Source organism: Entelurus aequoreus, linkage group LG20, assembly GCF_033978785.1.
Source record: "Entelurus aequoreus isolate RoL-2023_Sb linkage group LG20, RoL_Eaeq_v1.1, whole genome shotgun sequence".
NCBI classification, from domain to species: Eukaryota; Metazoa; Chordata; class Actinopteri; order Syngnathiformes; family Syngnathidae; genus Entelurus; species Entelurus aequoreus.
This window is the reverse complement of record NC_084750.1, coordinates 14,760,938-14,779,480: the sequence shown is the minus strand read 5'-3', so window position 1 is coordinate 14,779,480 and position 18,543 is coordinate 14,760,938. Positions and strand designations below refer to the sequence as shown.

The 18,543-nt window shown below is 33.7% G+C and overlaps 1 protein-coding gene across 1 annotated transcript in view; it reads left to right on the top strand.

Annotated features, from left to right (window-relative positions):
* The window catches only part of LOC133635594 (biotinidase-like), a 25,919-nt gene extending 8,730 nt beyond the window's left edge, over positions 1-17,189 (top strand). Inside the window, exons 3-7 of the mRNA XM_062028817.1 lie at positions 706-857; positions 927-1,104; positions 9,397-9,936; positions 16,488-16,745; positions 16,934-17,189. Of these exons, the coding sequence (XP_061884801.1) occupies positions 706-857; positions 927-1,104; positions 9,397-9,936; positions 16,488-16,745; positions 16,934-16,948 (1,143 nt within the window). The 3' untranslated portion in view covers positions 16,949-17,189. The remainder of the gene's footprint in view (positions 1-705; positions 858-926; positions 1,105-9,396; positions 9,937-16,487; positions 16,746-16,933) is intronic.
* The last annotated feature ends 1,354 nt before the right edge of the window (positions 17,190-18,543 follow it).

Here is an 18,543-nt window from a genome sequence, read left to right as displayed (position 1 = left end):
TCACCATACCTGGTTGTCCAAATTATAATGTGTTAATTCCACGACTGCATATATCGGTTGATATCGGTATCGGTAATTAAAGAGTTGGACAATATCGGCATATCGGATATCGGCAAAAAGCCATTATCGGACATCCCTAATAAAAACAGTTACATAGAAACTAGTAATGAATGAAAATTAGTAAAATTAACTGTTAAAGGTTAGTACTATTAGTGGACCAGCAGCACGCACAATCATGTGTGCTTACGGACTGTATCCCTTGCAGACTGTATTGATATATATTGATATATAATGTAGGAACCAGAATATTAATAACAGAAAGAAATGGGGGAGGGAGGTTTTTTGGGTTGGTGCACTAATTGTAAGTGTATCTTGTGTTTTTTATGTGGATTTAATAAAAAAAAAAAAAAAAAAAAAAAAAAACGATACTGATAATAAAAAACCGATACCGATAATTTCCGATATTACATTTTAACGCATTTATCGGCCGATAATATCGGTCTGCCGATTATCTCTAATATTGACATCATACATTGATATTAAAGTGTGAGGCACTCCTCCCAGAGCTGGTTAGACTTGTACAACTTCTGACTATTGTTTCCTTCTTCTGAATGAAGTATAAATGAATCGTTATTCAAATTAATTAAATGAATATGCCCAGTTTTGACACAAAGGCTGTTTTGTGGTCTGGTGCCTCCTTGGCAGGTTCTGCAGCAGTTGAGCTGCATGGCTCGCCGCCACAACCTCTACGTGGTAGCCAACATGGCCGACCTGCAGCCCTGCCCCCTGAGGACAGACCCCGCCTCTTCCTGCCCCCCCGATGGACGCTGGCAGTTCAACACCGACGTGGTTTTCAGGTGCCAGGGACAAGGGGGCGGTTAGAAAAAATAACATGGATGCCTGACGTAGACATCTTGCTCTCGCAGGTCAGACGGGCTGCTGGTGGCGCGTTACCATAAGCACAACCTTTATTTTGAAGGGGCTTTTGACGCACCGCCGCGGCTGGAGGTCGTAACGTTCGATACACCTTTCGCCGGGACGTTTGGCCTCATTACCTGCTTTGACATCCTCTTCTTTGAGCCCACAATAGTCCTCCTGGAGAGAGTAAGAAGACCACACACACACACACATTCTTGTATTTGTTACCTTCTTTAGACCTCCAAAAAAACGTAAGCTTATAGTAATTTTTAGGGTCCGCCCTGTACCCTGTATAAAGGATTCCCACAGGGAGTCCTTTATACAGGTCCAAAGGAACCTATTGTTATTGTAAGGTTTTATTATTATTATTCCGCCGCCACAAAAAAAAGCTAATTTGACCCACTTAACATGCTTCAAAACTCACTTGCGCTCTAGCGCCCCCTAGGAAAAAACAAAAACAAACTGCCTGTAACTCCCACTAGGAAGGTCGTAGAGACATGAAACAAAAACTTCTATGTAGGTCTGACTTAGACCTACATTTCGTAATTTCACATCCTCGGGCAAAAACCAACAGGAAGTTGGCAATTTCCCCTTCAAGACAAAAAATGACTAAAAACACTAATTTTTGCCTCTTTTACCTCTAATTTGACCCCCTTAAAATACTTCAAAACTCACCAAACTTCTCACACACATCAGGACTGGTGGAAATTGCGAACTAAAAAAAATACCGAACCCCAAAACTCAAAATTGCGCTCTAGTGCAATTTTTGAATGAAACAGAGAAAAAACTGCTTCTCAGAGGAAAACTCAGACAAAACTGCTTGTAACTTCCGGTAGGAACGTCTTAGAGACATGAAACGAAAACCTCTACGTAGGTCTCACTGACACCTACATTTCATACATTGACACCCTTCAGCAAAAATCTACAGGAAGTTTGTAATCTCCCCTTCAAAACAAATTTTTTGTTTAATTATTATTATTATTCTTTATTATTCCGCACCGTTGCGCACTACTTTGCCCCCCTTAACATGCTTCAAAACTCAACAAATTTTTTACACACATACAAACACGGGTACAGCACACTTTAGTAAAAAAAAACAAACCCCAAAAATCAAAATTGCGCTCTAGCGCCCCCTAGGAAAAAACAACAACAAATTGCCTGTAACTCCCACTAGGAAGGTCGTAGAGACATGAAACAAAAACATTTATGTAGGTCTCACTTAGACCTACAATTCATAATTTCACATCCTCTGGCAAAAACCAACAGGAAGTTGGCAATTTCCCATTTTAGACAAAAATGTACTAAAAACACTCCTTTTTACGTCTTTGACCTCTAATTTGACCCCCTTAAAATACTTCAAAACTCACCAAACTTCTTACACACATTGGGACAGTTAGAAATTGCGATCTAAAAAAAAACCGAACCCCAAAACTCAAAATTGTGCTCTACATAATTTTTGAATAAAACAGAGACAAAACTGCTCCTCAGAGGAAAACTCAGACAAAACTGCTTGTAACTTCCGGTAGGAACGTCTTAGAGACATGACACAAATACCTCTATGTAGGTCTTACTTAGACCTACATTTCATAGATTGACATCCTTCAGCAAAAATCAACAGGAAGTTTGCAATCCCTCCTTCAAAACAAAATTTTTGTTAAAACCGGTCACCAAACATCAAACATTATCTCCTCTGAGCGCGTTTGTCGTTTCGGCTTCAAACTGCTACAGGAGAGAGATTGAACCCTTCTGATTAAAAGTTGACGACGGCGTTGTGATTCGTGCTACCGTTTTGATTTTACGCGCCTTCAAAGAAAACAACCACTGTGCCGCAGCACCTAGGAAAAAAACACAGACAAAACTTCCTCTAACTCCCAGTACGAATATCGTAGAGACACGAAACAAAAACCTCTATGTAGGTCTCACTCAGGACTACCACTGGACAAAAGTATTGGGACACCTAGGACTAGCACCTGCCAAAATGCGGACCCGACCAACGCTGCTTGCAGCTTTAATTTTTGTTTGTAATTGTTTTTTCATCTTCATTATTTACTTCAAATTATTACAGTATGTCTCTTATATACATATTTATTTTAAATACATTTTGGCCAAAGGGGGCGCATTTAAACATTTTTACACACACTTGTTATTTCATATGTTGACCAGAGGGGGAGCACTTTTAAAAGCGACACACAGCCAATTAGAAAAATCCCTCCTTTTTGGGCCCACCCTCATTTTGATAGATGTCACCAGCAGGGGGTGCAAATGAGACATTCTCTATTATTGGGACCATGATTTATGTCATCACTTGTTCACACCTCATATGGAAGATACTTTTCCTTCTTCACGTCTCAAGAAGGCTAGAAATACAAGAAAACACACACACACACATATATTCTTGTATTTAATACATTTTTGAGACCTCTGAATAATGCCTACCTCTTTAGGACCAGCCTTTCTAGATATATAAATAAGTGTATTTACAACATTAATAATATATACATACTATGCAAATATAAAAAAGATAAGCTTTTAGTTAGTTTTTTTATTTTTTGTTGGTAATTGGTTTGTAATCTTCATTATTTACTTCGTTATTACAGTATGTCTCTATATACATATGTATTTATTTTTTTAAATCAATTTTGGCCAAAGGGGGCGCATTTCAATTTCTTACACACACTTGTTATTACATATGTTGACCAGAGGGGGAGCACTTTTAAAAGCGACACACAGTCAATTAGAAAAATCCCTCCTTTTTGGGACCACCCTCATTTTGATAGATGTCACCAGCAGGGGTGCAAATGAGACATTCTCTATTAGATGCTTTATGTCCTAACTTGTTCACACCTCCTCATATGGAAGGTACTTTTCCTTGTTGATGTCTCAAGAAGGGTAGAAATACAAGAAAACACACACACACACACACTCGTGTTTCTTACCTTCTTGAGCCCTCCGAAAAAAATCTCTTAATGACCACCCTTTCTAGATATATAAAGATGTGTATTTACAACATTAATAATATATACATACTATGCAAATATATAAAAAAAAGCTTGTTGTGAAAAAGGTCACAATTTCACAAGAAAAACTTAGAATTTTGGCAGTATTATAATAAAAGTAAAAATTGTACTCAACGCAAGTCAACATTTTACAAGAAAAATGTTACATTTATGCGATATTATGATAAAAGTTGGAATTTTACTCTAACAGTCGCAATTTTACAAGAAAAGCTTAAGCATTTGGCACTTTTATGAAAAGAGTCGTAATTTTACTCGACAAAAGTCACAATTTCATAAGAAAACTTTAAAATGTTGGCAATATTATAATATTATATAATAATCAGAATTTTACTTGGCAAAAGACATCATTGTACTCAAAAAATGTCACTAATTTACAAGAACAACCAAAAAACTTGGCAATAATGTGATCCAAGTCAGAAATGTATACGACAAATGTCACCATTTCGTATTAAAAAGTAATAATTTTACATAAAAAAGTAATAATTTTACGGGAAAATATTGCAATATTACAGAAACAGAAAGAATATGAGAAATTGTTCCCAATTTTATAAGGAAAAAGTCGACACATTGTGTGAAAAAGACTGCATTTAATTCATTTGTTTGTTGTTTTATTTACTTCAAGTTATTACAGTGTGTCTCTATATACATATTTATTTATTTTTTATTAATTTTGGCCAAAGGGGGCGCATTTCAATTTTTTTTACACACACTTGTTATTTCATATGTTGACCAGAGGGGGAGCACTTTTAAAACCGACACAGTCAATTAGAAAAATCCCTCCTTTTTGGGACCACCCTCATTTTGATAGATGTCACCAGCAGGGGTGCAAATGAGACATTCTCTATTAGATGCTTTATGTCCTAACTTGTTCACACCTCCTCATATGGAAGGTACTTTTCCTTGTTGATGTCTCAAGAAGGGTAGAAATACAAGAAAACACACACACACACTCTTGTGTTTCTTACCTTCTTGAGCCCTCCGAAAAAAATCTCTTTATGACCAGCCTTTCTAGATATATAAAGATGTGTATTTACAACATTAATAATATATACATACTATGCAAATATTAAAAAAAAAAGCTTGTTGTGAAAAAGGTCACAATTTCACAAGAAAAACTTAGAATTTTGGCAGTATTATAATAAAAGTAAAAATTGTACTCAACGCAAGTCAACATTTTACAAGAAAAATGTTACATTTATGCGATACTGTGATAAAAGTTGGAATTTTACTCAATAACAGTCACAATTTTACAAGAAAAGCTTAAGCATTTGGCAATTTTATGAAAAGTCGTAATTTTACTCGACAAAAGTCACAATTTCATAAGAAAACTTTAAAATGTTGGCAATATTATAATATTATATAATAATCAGAATTTTACTTGGCAAAAGACATCATTGTACTCCAAAAATGTCACTAATTTACAAGAACAACCAAAAAACTTGGCAATAATGTGATCCAAGTCAGAAATGTATACGACAAATGTCACCATTTCGTATTAAAAAGTAATAATTTTACATAAAAAAGTAATAATTTTACGAGAAAATGTCACTATTTACAAGAACAACCAAAAAACTTGGCAATAATGTGATCAAAGTCAGAAATGTATATGACAAATGTCACCATTTCGTATTAAAAAGTAATAATTTTACATAAAAAAGTAATAATTTTACGAGAAAATATTGCAATATTACAGAAACAGAAAGAATATGAGAAATTGTTCCCAATTTTATAAGAAAAAAGTCGACACATTGTGTGAAAAAGACTGCTTTTAATTCATTTGTTTGTTGTTGAATTTGTTGTTTTATTTACTTCAAGTTATTACAGTATGTCTCTATGTACATATTTATTTATTTTTTATTAATTTTGGCCAAAGGGGGCGCATTTCAATTTCTTACACACACTTGTTATTTCATATGTTGACCAGAGGGGGAGCACCTTTAAAAGCGACACACAGTCAATTTGAAAAATCCCTCCTTTTTGGGACCACCCTCATTTTGATAGATGTCACCAGCAGGGGGTGCTAATGAGACATTCTCTATTAGATGCTTTATGTCCTAACTTGTTCACACCTCCTCATATGGAAGGTACTTTTCCTTGTTGATGTCTCAAGAAGGGTAGAAATACAAGAAAACACACACACACACACACACACACACACACACACACAAACACACACACACACACACACTCTTGTGTTTCTTACCTTCTTGAGCCCCCTGAAAAAAATCTCTTTATGACCAGCCTTTCTAGATATGTAAAGATGTGTATTTACAACATTAATAATATATACATACTATGCAAATATTAAAAAAAAGCTTGTTGTGAAAAAGGTCACAATTTCACAAGAAAAACTTAGAATTTTGGCAGTATTATAATAAAAGTAAAAATTGTACTCAACGCAAGTCAACATTTTACAAGAAAAATGTTACATTTATGCGATACTATGATAAAAGTTGGAATTTTACTCAATAACAGTCGCAATTTTACAAGAAAAGCTTAAGCATTTGGCACTTTTATGAAAAGAGTCGTAATTTTACTCGACAAAAGTCACAATTTCATAAGAAAACTTTAAAATGTTGGCAATACTATAATATTATCTAATAATCAGAATTTTACTTGGCAAAAGACATCATTGTACTCAAAAAATGTCACTAATTTACAAGAAAAACCAAAAAACTTGGCAATAATGTGATCCAAGTCAGAAATGTATACGACAAATGTCACCATTTCGTATTAAAAAGTAATAATTTTACATAAAAAAGTAATAATTTTACGGGAAAATATTGCAATATTACAGAAACAGAAAGAATATGAGAAATTGTTCCCAATTTTATAAGGAAAAAGTCGACACATTGTGTGAAAAAGACTGCTTTTAATTCATTTGTTTGTTGTTTTATTTACTTCAAGTTATTACAGTATGTCTCTATATACATATTTATTTATTTGTTATTAATTTTGGCCAAAGGGGGCGCATTTCAATTTTTTTTACACACACTTGTTATTTCATATGTTGACCAGAGGGGGAGCACTTTTAAAAGCGACACACAGTCAATTAGAAAAATCCCTCCTTTTTGGGACCACCCTCATTTTGATAGATGTCACCAGCAGGGGGTGCTAATGAGACATTCTCTATTAGATGCTTTATGTCCTAACTTGTTCACACCTCCTCATATGGAAGGTACTTTTCCTTGTTGATGTCTCAAGAAGGGTAGAAATACAAGAAAACACACACACACACACACACACACACACACACACACACACACACACACACACACACACACACACACACACACACACTCTTGTGTTTCTTACCTTCTTGAGCCCTCCGAAAAAAATCTCTTTATGACCACCCTTTCTAGATATATAAAGATGTGTATTTACAACATTAATAATATATACATACTATGCAAATATTTTTAAAAAAGCTTGTTGTGAAAAAGGTCACAATTTCACAAGAAAAACGTAGAATTTTGGCAGTATTACAATAAAAGTAAAAATTGTACTCAACGCAAGTCAACATTTTACAAGAAAAATGTTACATTTATGCGATATTATGATAAAAGTTGGAATTTTACTCAATAACAGTCGCAATTTTACAATCATTTGGCAATTTTATGAAAAGAGTCGTAATTTTACTCGACAAAAGTCACAATTTCATAAGAAAACTTTAAAATGTTGGCAATATTATAATATTATATAATAATCAGAATTTTACTTGGCAAAAGACATCATTGTACTCAAAAAATGTCACTAATTTACAAGAACAACCAAAAAACTTGGCAATAATGTGATCCAAGTCAGAAATGTATACGACAAATGTCACCATTTCGTATTAAAAAGTAATAATTTTACATAAAAAAGTAATAATTTTACGAGAAAATATTGCAATATTACAGAAACAGAAAGAATATGAGAAATTGTTCCCAATTTTATAAGGAAAAAGTCGACACATTGTGTGAAAAAGACTGCTTTTAATTCATTTGTTTGTTGTTTTATTTACTTCAAGTTATTACAGTATGTCTCTATATACATATTTATTTGTTATTTATTAATTTTGGCCAAAGGGGGCGCATTTCAATTTTTTTTACACACACTTGTTATTTCATATGTTGACCAGAGGGGGAGCACTTTTAAAACCGACACAGTCAATTAGAAAAATCCCTCCTTTTTGGGACCACCCTCATTTTGATAGATGTCACCAGCAGGGGTGCTAATGAGACATTCTCTATTAGATGCTTTATGTCCTAACTTGTTCACACCTCCTCATATGGAAGGTACTTTTCCTTGTTGATGTCTCAAGAAGGGTAGCAATACAAGAAAACACACACACACACACACACTCTTGTGTTCTTACCTTCTTGAGCCCTCTGAAAAAAATCTCTTTATGACCAGCCTTTCTAGATATATAAAGATGTGTATTTACAACATTAATAATATATACATACTATGCAAATATTTAAAAAAAAAGCTTGTTGTGAAAAAGGTCACAATTTCACAAGAAAAACTTAGAATTTTGGCAGTATTACAATAAAAGTAAAAATTGTACTCAACGCAAGTCAACATTTTACAAGAAAAATGTTACATTTATGCGATATTATGATAAAAGTTGGAATTTTACTCAATAACAGTCGCAATTTTACAATCATTTGGCAATTTTACAATCATTTGGCAATTTTATGAAAAGAGTCGTAATTTTACTCGACAAAAGTCACAATTTCATAAGAAAACTTTAAAATGTTGGCAATATTATAATATTATATAATAATCAGAATTTTACTTGGCAAAAGACATCATTGTACTCAAAAAATGTCACTAATTTACAAGAACAACCAAAAAACTTGGCAATAATGTGATCCAAGTCAGAAATGTATACGACAAATGTCACCATTTCGTATTAAAAAGTAATAATTTTACATAAAAAAGTAATAATTTTACGGGAAAATATTGCAATATTACAGAAACAGAAAGAATATGAGAAATTGTTCCCAATTTTATAAGAAAAAAGTCGACACATTTTGTGAAAAAGACTGCTTTTAATTCATTTGTTTGTTGTTTTATTTACTTCAAGTTATTACAGTATGTCTTTATATACATATTTATTTATTTTTTATTAATTTTGGCCAAAGGGGGCGCATTTCAATTTCTTACACACACTTGTTATTACATATGTTGACCAGAGGGGGAGCACTTTTAAAACCGACACAGTCAATTAGAAAAATCCCTCCTTTTTGGGACCACCCTCATTTTGAAAGATGTCACCAGCAGGGGTGCAAATGAGACATTCTCTATTATTGGGACCATGATTTATGTCATCACTTGTTAGGTACTTTTCCTTGTTGATGTCTCAAGAAGGGTATAAATACAAGAACACACACACTGTACCTCGATAAAAATTATTAAGAATGTTGGTGTCCCAATACTTTTGCTCACACACTGTTCCTGGACGTGCATGTTCCAGGGTGTGCGTCAGCTGATCTTCCCCACCGCCTGGATGAACCAGCTGCCCCTACTGGACACAACACAGTTCCAGCGGGCGTTCAGCCTGGGCGCCAACGTCACGCTGCTCGCCGCCAACATCCGCCACGATGGACTGATCATGACAGGAAGTGGCGTCTACACCCCCTTCACAGCCGCCTACCACCACGCTCAAAGAGGGGACCCCGAGGAGGGCCGGCTGGTCGTGGCCAGGGTCCCGGTGTTGGAGCCACAGTGGGACGAGAAGGAGGGGGGCGGAGTCAAGGGGGGCGCCACAGACCCCCAGTATTGTCACCAAGACAGCTGTGCTTGGTCTGCACCACCCACCTTCACCGCCTCCATGATGTATGATCCCTTTCAGTTTGTCCTCCTCAACCACACAAAAGGCCAAGTGGAGGTGTGCCATGGCAGTTTCTGCTGTCGCCTGCAGTTCCAGAAGTTTCCAGAGGGGGTCAGTAAAGAGCTCTACGCACTGGGAGCTTTTGAAGGCACTCACACAGTCAACGGGCGTTATGCTCTGCAGGTAGGACATGTGCACTATCTTTACTTTTTACTATCATTCTATAGACAATATACCTGAGAGTAGCCTGTGTACAACTTGGGTAGCATTCTGTGTGTGTGTATATACATATATATATATATATATATATATATATATATATATATATATATATATATATATATATATATATATATATATATATATATATATATATATATATATATATATATATATATATATATATATATATATATATATATATATATATATATATATATACATATTATTATTATAGAGGTTTATTTGAAATAGGGACAGATACAAAAACATAGACATCTGAAACAGTTATCCGATGCATGCATCACAGTGTTTGTAGCCAAAGCTAATTTACAACACTTGTCCCCAACGACAACAACCACACAGATCCAACATCATTAAAATAGGAAAATAAAAAATAGAATGAGTTGATAATAATGATAATAGTAATAACACAGACAAAGTGCAAACTAGATAAAAGCCAATAATAATAATAATAACACAGACAAATGGCAAACTAGATACAAGCCAATAATAATAATAATAACACAGACAAAGTGCAAACTAGATAAAAGCCAATAATAATAATAATAACACAGACAAAGTGCAAACTAGATAAAAGCCAATAATAATAATAATAACACAGACAAAGTGCAAACTAGATAAAAGCCAATAATAATAATAATAACACAGACAAAGTGCAAACTAGATAAAAGCCAATAATAATAATAATAACACAGACAAAGTGCAAACTAGATAAAAGCCAATAATAATAATAATAACACAGACAAATGGCAAACTAGATACAAGCCAATAATAATAATAATAACACAGACAAAGTGCAAACTAGATAAAAGCCAACAATAATAATAATAACACAGACAAAGTGCAAACTAGATAAAAGCCAATAATAATAATAATAACACAGACAAAGTGCAAACTAGATAAAAGCCAATAATAATAATAATAACACAGACAAAGTGCAAACTAGATAAAAGCCAATAATAATAATAATAACACAGACAAAGTGCAAACTAGATAAAAGCCAATAATAATAATAATAACACAGACAAAGTGCAGACTAGATAAAAGCCAATAATAATAATAATAACACAGACAAAGTGCAAACTAGATAAAAGCCAATAATAATAATAATAACACAGACAAAGTGCAAACTAGATAAAAGCCAATAATAATAATAATAACACAGACAAAGTGCAAACTAGATAAAAGCCAATAATAATAATAATAACACAGACAAAGTGCAAACTAGATAAAAGCCAATAATAATAATAATAACACAGACAAATGGCAAACTAGATACAAGCCAATAATAATAATAATAACACAGACAAAGTGCAAACTAGATAAAAGCCAACAATAATAATAATAACACAGACAAAGTGCAAACTAGATAAAAGCCAATAATAATAATAATGACACAGACAAAGTGCAAACTAGATAAAAGCCAATAATAATAATAATAACACAGACAAAGTGCAAACTAGATAAAAGCCAACAATAATAATAATAACACAGACAAAGTGCAAACTAGATAAAAGCCAATAATAATAATAATAACACAGACAAAGTGCAAACTAGATAAAAGCCAATAATAATAATAATAACACAGACAAAGTGCAAACTAGATAAAAGCCAATAATAATAATAATAACACAGACAAAGTGCAAACTAGATAAAAGCCAATAATAATAATAATAACACAGACAAAGTGCAAACTAGATAAAAGCCAATAATAATAATAATAACACAGACAAAGTGCAAACTAGATAAAAGCCAATAATAATAATAATAACACAGACAAAGTGCAGACTAGATAAAAGCCAATAATAATAATAATAACACAGACAAAGTGCAAACTAGATAAAAGCCAATAATAATAATAATAACACAGACAAAGTGCAAACTAGATAAAAGCCAATAATAATAATAATAACACAGACAAAGTGCAGACTAGATAAAAGCCAATAATAATAATAATAACACAGACAAAGTGCAAACTAGATAAAAGCCAATAATAATAATAATAATAACACAGACAAAGTGCAAACTAGATAAAAGCCAATAATAATAATAATAATAACACAGACAAAGTGCAAACTAGATAAAAGCCAATAATAATAATAACACAGACAAAGTGCAAACTAGATAAAAGCCAATAATAATAATAATAATAACACAGACAAAGTGCAAACTAGATAAAAGCCAATAATAATAATAACACAGACAAAGTGCAAACTAGATAAAAGCCAATAATAATAATAACACAGACAAAGTGCAGACTAGATAAAAACCAATTAGTAAAAATGAGTAAAAACTAAACATGGTAACACGATTGTTGCTCAACTAGCCATAATTTTGTTTGTTTTTTGAAAGTGACAAGTGCAGGTATACTTTTCAAAGTGTCCGGTAAAGAGTTCCATAGTTGTGGTCCTTTTATTGAAAAGGCAGTCTGGGCAAAACTGGAAACAGTTGCCTTTTGACATTGCTCGGGTGGTAGATCTGGTACCACTTTGCAGTCTTGTAATTGCCTTGCAGAGCAATTGGGGAGCAGAGTTATCCAAGCATTTAAAAACCAGTTTGACTGTGTGTAACAAAATAAAATTGGTAAAACTTAAAATATTGTATTTGGTTAAAATTTGGCAATGATGATATCGTATACTCTTCTTGTCTAGAACTTTCAAGGCGCGGTTATAAAGACACTCAATGGTCTTGATTGATGACTGGCGTGCCTGGGACCATGTAGTTAAGCCATAAGATATGTGTTAAAGAATAATTGAATTCATAAAAGTAAAAGCACAGCTGAGAGTTAAGCAGTGTCTTATAATCTTAAAACAGCCGAGGTTTGCCTTCAGGGTTTTACACATTTTCTTAATGTGACTTTTAAAATTCTGCTGATAGTCTATGATTATGCCCAAATATTTGACTTCAGGTACTTGTTCAATGACCTCCTCATTAATTTTTATATTCAGGTTTGTTTGAGGTAGCTTTTTTATGGAGAAGCAGACAGAGTTAGTCTTTTTAGTGTTTAGGGTTCAACAGGATGATGCCAGCCAAGATGCTATTTTGTCTAATTTAGCATTTAACTTCTCAGCAACTAGAGTACAGGTCTTACCTGATGTATATACCACTGTGTCATCCGCATACATCTGTAAATCTATATCTGTGCATACATCTGGTAAGTCATTGATGTATAGACTGAATAGTATAGGTCCCAAGACACTACCCTGAGGTATCCCTGTTTCTATTTTGCGGAAGGAAGATCTCACATTATTAATGGTGACACATTGTTCACGGCCCTTTAGATATGACTCAAACCAGGACAATGACTGTTTAGATTAATTTAATTTAGTTAGTTTTGAAATTAAAATGTCATGATTGACTGTATCAAATGCTTTTTTTAAGTCTAGAAATACTGCACCAACCACCTGTCCTTTGTCAAGAGAATGTTGGATCCTTTCAGTTAAAAAACAAGTGGCAGATTCTGTAGAATGGTTATGTCTGAATCCGAATTGTAGGGGAGTCAAATAGTGATTTGTCTCAAGGTGGTGCATTAGTTGTTCCGAAACAATCTTCTCCAGAACTTTAGATAAAACTGGAAGAAGGCTGATAGGTCTATAGTTAGATGTCATTCCAGCATCACCAGATTTTAAAAGTGGTATTACCTGTGCAGTTTTCCATCCATCTGGGAATTGCCCAGTTTTAATGGAAATATTAATAAGATGGGTAAGAGGCTGTATAAGGATGCCGCTATATTTTTTAAGAAAAGCTGTGTCTAGGTTATAAATATCCTTTGAGTATGTGGTGTTTAGGTCATGTATGCCATTTAGGACAGTTATCTGACTAACCTCCTTGAGCTGAAATGAGCTGTCTTGTTCAATAGGTATGTCTGTTGTTTGATCATCATTAGTCCTACAAGAGAAACCCGAGGAAAGGTTTTTGACAGATTCTATAAAGAATTTATTGAACTCATTTGAGACTTGTGTACAATCAGTAATGATTTTGTCTCCTACTTTAAGTTTATATTGGGTTTGGGTGGTGTTACCCTCTGGGTTTAATAGGCTGTGTAGTAGTTTCCAGATCATTTTGCCATTTCCTTTGGCCTCTAATAGCATGTGGATATAGTAGTTTGATTGGGACATTCTGAGCTGTTTAACTACTTGATTACGCAAGCCTTTAAATATTTTCAAATCAGTGTCACTACGAGTTTTGACAAAAGTTTTTAAGGCATAATCTCTCTTTTTCATTAATTTCCGGATATCATCATTAATCCATGGTAATTGAAATTTTCTGTGGGATTTTTTTCGCTTTCTAATAAATGTATCAATAATGCGTCCGATAGTAGACATTAGCTGATTACAACAGGCGTGTACTTGGTCATGTTGTTGGAGCTCGTCCCAATTAATACCCTTTAATTCGTTTTCAAAAGCAGTTGTTGATTGGCGAGGGATCTCAAGTTTAAAAGTTTTCTGATCTTGATTTTTAAACCTTGTCAGACGTGTCTTTGTGAGTTTTCTTGCAGCTAATGTCAGATTATGGTATATATATATATATATATATATATATATATATATATATATATATATATATATATATATATATATATATATATATATATATATATATATATATATATATATATGCATATACACATGTAAAAAAAATTAAAATATATATATACATATGTATATACACATGTGTATATATATATATATATATATACACACATGTATGTATATATATATATACACATGTGTATACATACATGTGTATATGCATGTATATATATATATATATATGTATACACACATGTGTATATACATATATATATATATATATATATATATATATATATATATATATATATATATATACATATATATACACTACCGTTCAAAAGTTTGGGGTCACATTGAAATGTCCTTATTTTTGAAGGAAAAGCACTGTAATTTTCAATGAAGATAACTTTAAACTAGTCTTAACTGTAAAGAAATACACTCTATACATTGCTAATGTGGTAAATGACTATTCTAGCTGCAAATGTCTGGTTTTTGGTGCAATATCTACATAGGTGTATAGAGGCCCATTTCCAGCAACTATCACTCCAGTGTTCTAATGGTACAATGTGTTTGCTCATTGGCTCAGAAGGCTAATTGATGATTAGAAAACCCTTGTGCAATCATGTTCACACATCTGAAAACAGTTTAGCTCGTTACAGAAGCTACAAAACTGACCTTCCTTTGAGCAGATTGAGTTTCTGGAGCATCACATTTGTGGGGTCAATTAAACGCTCAAAATGGCCAGAAAAAGAGAACTTTCATCTGAAACTCCACAGTCTATTCTTGTTCTTAGAAATGAAGGCTATTCCCCAAACTTTTGAACGGTAGTGTATATATATATATATATATATATATATATATATATATATATATATATATATATATATATATATATATATATATATATATATATATATATATATATATATATATATATACATGTGTGTATATATATATATATATATACATGTGTGTGTATATATATATATATATGCATATACACATGTATGTATACACATGTAAAAAAAATATATATATGTATATACACATACGTACATACATACATACATATGTATGTGTATATATACATGTGTATTTATATACATATGTATATATATAAAATACATATATATACACATTTATGTATTTATATACATATATATGTATATATACATATAGACATACATATGTATATAATACATATGTATGTCTATATGTATATACACACACATATGTATGTATATACATGTGTGTATAAATACGTATGTATGTCTATATGTATATATACACACATATGTATGTATACACATGTGTGTGTATATATATATATATATATATATATATATATATATATATATATATATATATATATATATATATATATATATATATATATATACACACACACATGTATATACATACATATGTATGTATACATACAATATGTATATAAATACATAAGTATATACATGTGTATATATACACATGTATATACATACACATGTATATACATGTGTGTGTGTATATATACACATGTATATACATGAGTATATATATACACACACATGTATATACATGTGTATATATATATATATATATATATATATATACATGTATATATACAGTATGTATATATATATATATACTGTATATATACATGTGTATATATATATATATATACTGTATATATACATGTGTATATATATATATATTTATATATATATATATACAGTATGTATACACATACATACATATATGCTTATACATATTTATACATACATATATATATTGTGTATATACACACATTTATGTATATGTGTATACATACATACATACATACATACATACATACATGTGTATACAATATATTGTTTATATACACACACACATTTACATACACGTGTGTGTGTATATATACACAAATATACTTACATAAATATGCTTTTGTGTGTACAGGTGTGTGCAGTGGTCCGCTGTGCAGGGATGGAGGCGGCCTCTTGTGGACAGGTAGTGGAAGAAGCAGACACTAAGTTCGACTTCACGCTTGAGGCCCAATTTGGGAGCAAATATGTTTACCCATCTGTTCTGGTGAGTGCTTACGTCCTGGAGCAGCCTGACCATGTGGAGAAGACTGGAGACGGGAGGATGACCATGAAACATGCAAACACAGCAGGAGGGCTGGTCACCGCCTGCTTGTACGGACGTGTCTATCACCTGGACAAGCAGTGAAGCACACAAATAGATGCTTAGACATCTATCACCTGGACAAGCAATGAAGCACACAAATAGATGCTTAGACATCTATCACCTGGACAAGCAATGAAGCACACAAATAGATGCTTAGACATCTATCACCTGGACAAGCAGTGAAGCACACAAATAGATGCTTAGACATCTATCACCTGGACAAGCAGTGAAGCACACAAACTGACCAGACATGTGTAACACTGCACACACCTGAAATGGTGTGGTTTGAACATCAGGAAATAACTTTATTCTTTGCTCCTACTTTACAAACATCGCACCAAAGACTGCAGGAAAGGTGCTGGTTCTCAAAAAGCTAATATTTCTTTCTCTCTCTCTCACACACACTACATAAACATGGAGTGGTGTGGCTGCAGGTGCACCAACAATCCTTCAGTAATAAAAAAGATGATACATACCATTTCTCCAATGATCCTCTTCAAGTGGAAATACAACTTTAACTTCATATGTATGTTCATACTTATGTACGAACATACATATGTATGTACGAACATACATATGTATCAATCAATCAATGTTTATTTATATAGCCCTAAATCACAAGTGTCTCAAAGGGCTGTACAAGCCACAACGACATCCTCGGTACAGAGCCCACATACGGGCAAGGAAAAACTCACCCCAGTGGGACGTCGGTGAATGACTATGAGAAACCTTGGAGAGGACCGCATATGTGGGTAACCCCCCCCCCTCTAGGGGAGACCGAAAGCAACGGATGTCGAGTGGGTCTGACATAACATTGTGAAAGTCCAGTCCACAGTGGATCCAACACATCAGCGGGAGTCCAGTCCACAGCGGGGCCAACAGGAAACCATCCCGAGCGGAGACGGGTCAGCAGCGCAGAGATGTCCCCAACCGATGCACAGGCTAGTGGTCCACCCGGGGTCCCGGCTCTGGACAGCCAGCACTTCATCCATGGCCACCGGACCTATGCAACTCCCCCTCGCAAGGGACAGGGGAGAAGAGGAGAGAAGAAAAGAAACGGCAGATCAACTGGTCTAAAAAAGGGGGGGTCTATTTAAAGGCTAGATTATACAAATGAGTTTTAAGATGGGACTTAAATGCTTCTACTGAGGTAGCATCTCTAACTGTTACCGGGAGGGCATTCCAGAGTACTGGAGCCCGAATAGAAAACGCTCTATAGCCCACAGACTTTTTTTTGGCTCTGGGAATCACTAATAAGCCGGAGTTCTTTGAACGCAGATTTCTTGTCGGGACATATGGTACAATACAATCGGCAAGATAGGCTGGAGCTAAACCGTGTAATATTTTATACGTAAGTAGTAAAACCTTAAAGTCGCATCTTAAGTGCACAGGAAGCCAGTGCAAGTGAGCCAGTATAGGCGTAATATGATCAAACTTTCTTGTTTTTGTCAAAAGCCTTGCAGCCGCATTTTGTACCAACTGTAATCTTTTAATGCTAGACATAGGGAGACCCGAAAATAATATGTTACAGTAATCGAGACGAGACGTAACGAACGCATGAATAATGATCTCAGCGTCGCTAGTGGACAAGATGGAACGAATTTTAGCGATATTACGGAGATGAAAGAAGGCCGTTTTAGTAACACTCTTAATGTGTGACTCAAACGAGAGAGTTGGGTCGAAGATAATACCCAGATTCTTTACCGAGTCTCCTTGTTTAATTGTTTGGTTGTCAAATGTTAAGGTGGTATTATTAAATAGATGTTGGTGTCTAGCAGGACCGATAATCAGCATTTCCGTTTTCTTAGCGTTGAGTTGCAAAAAG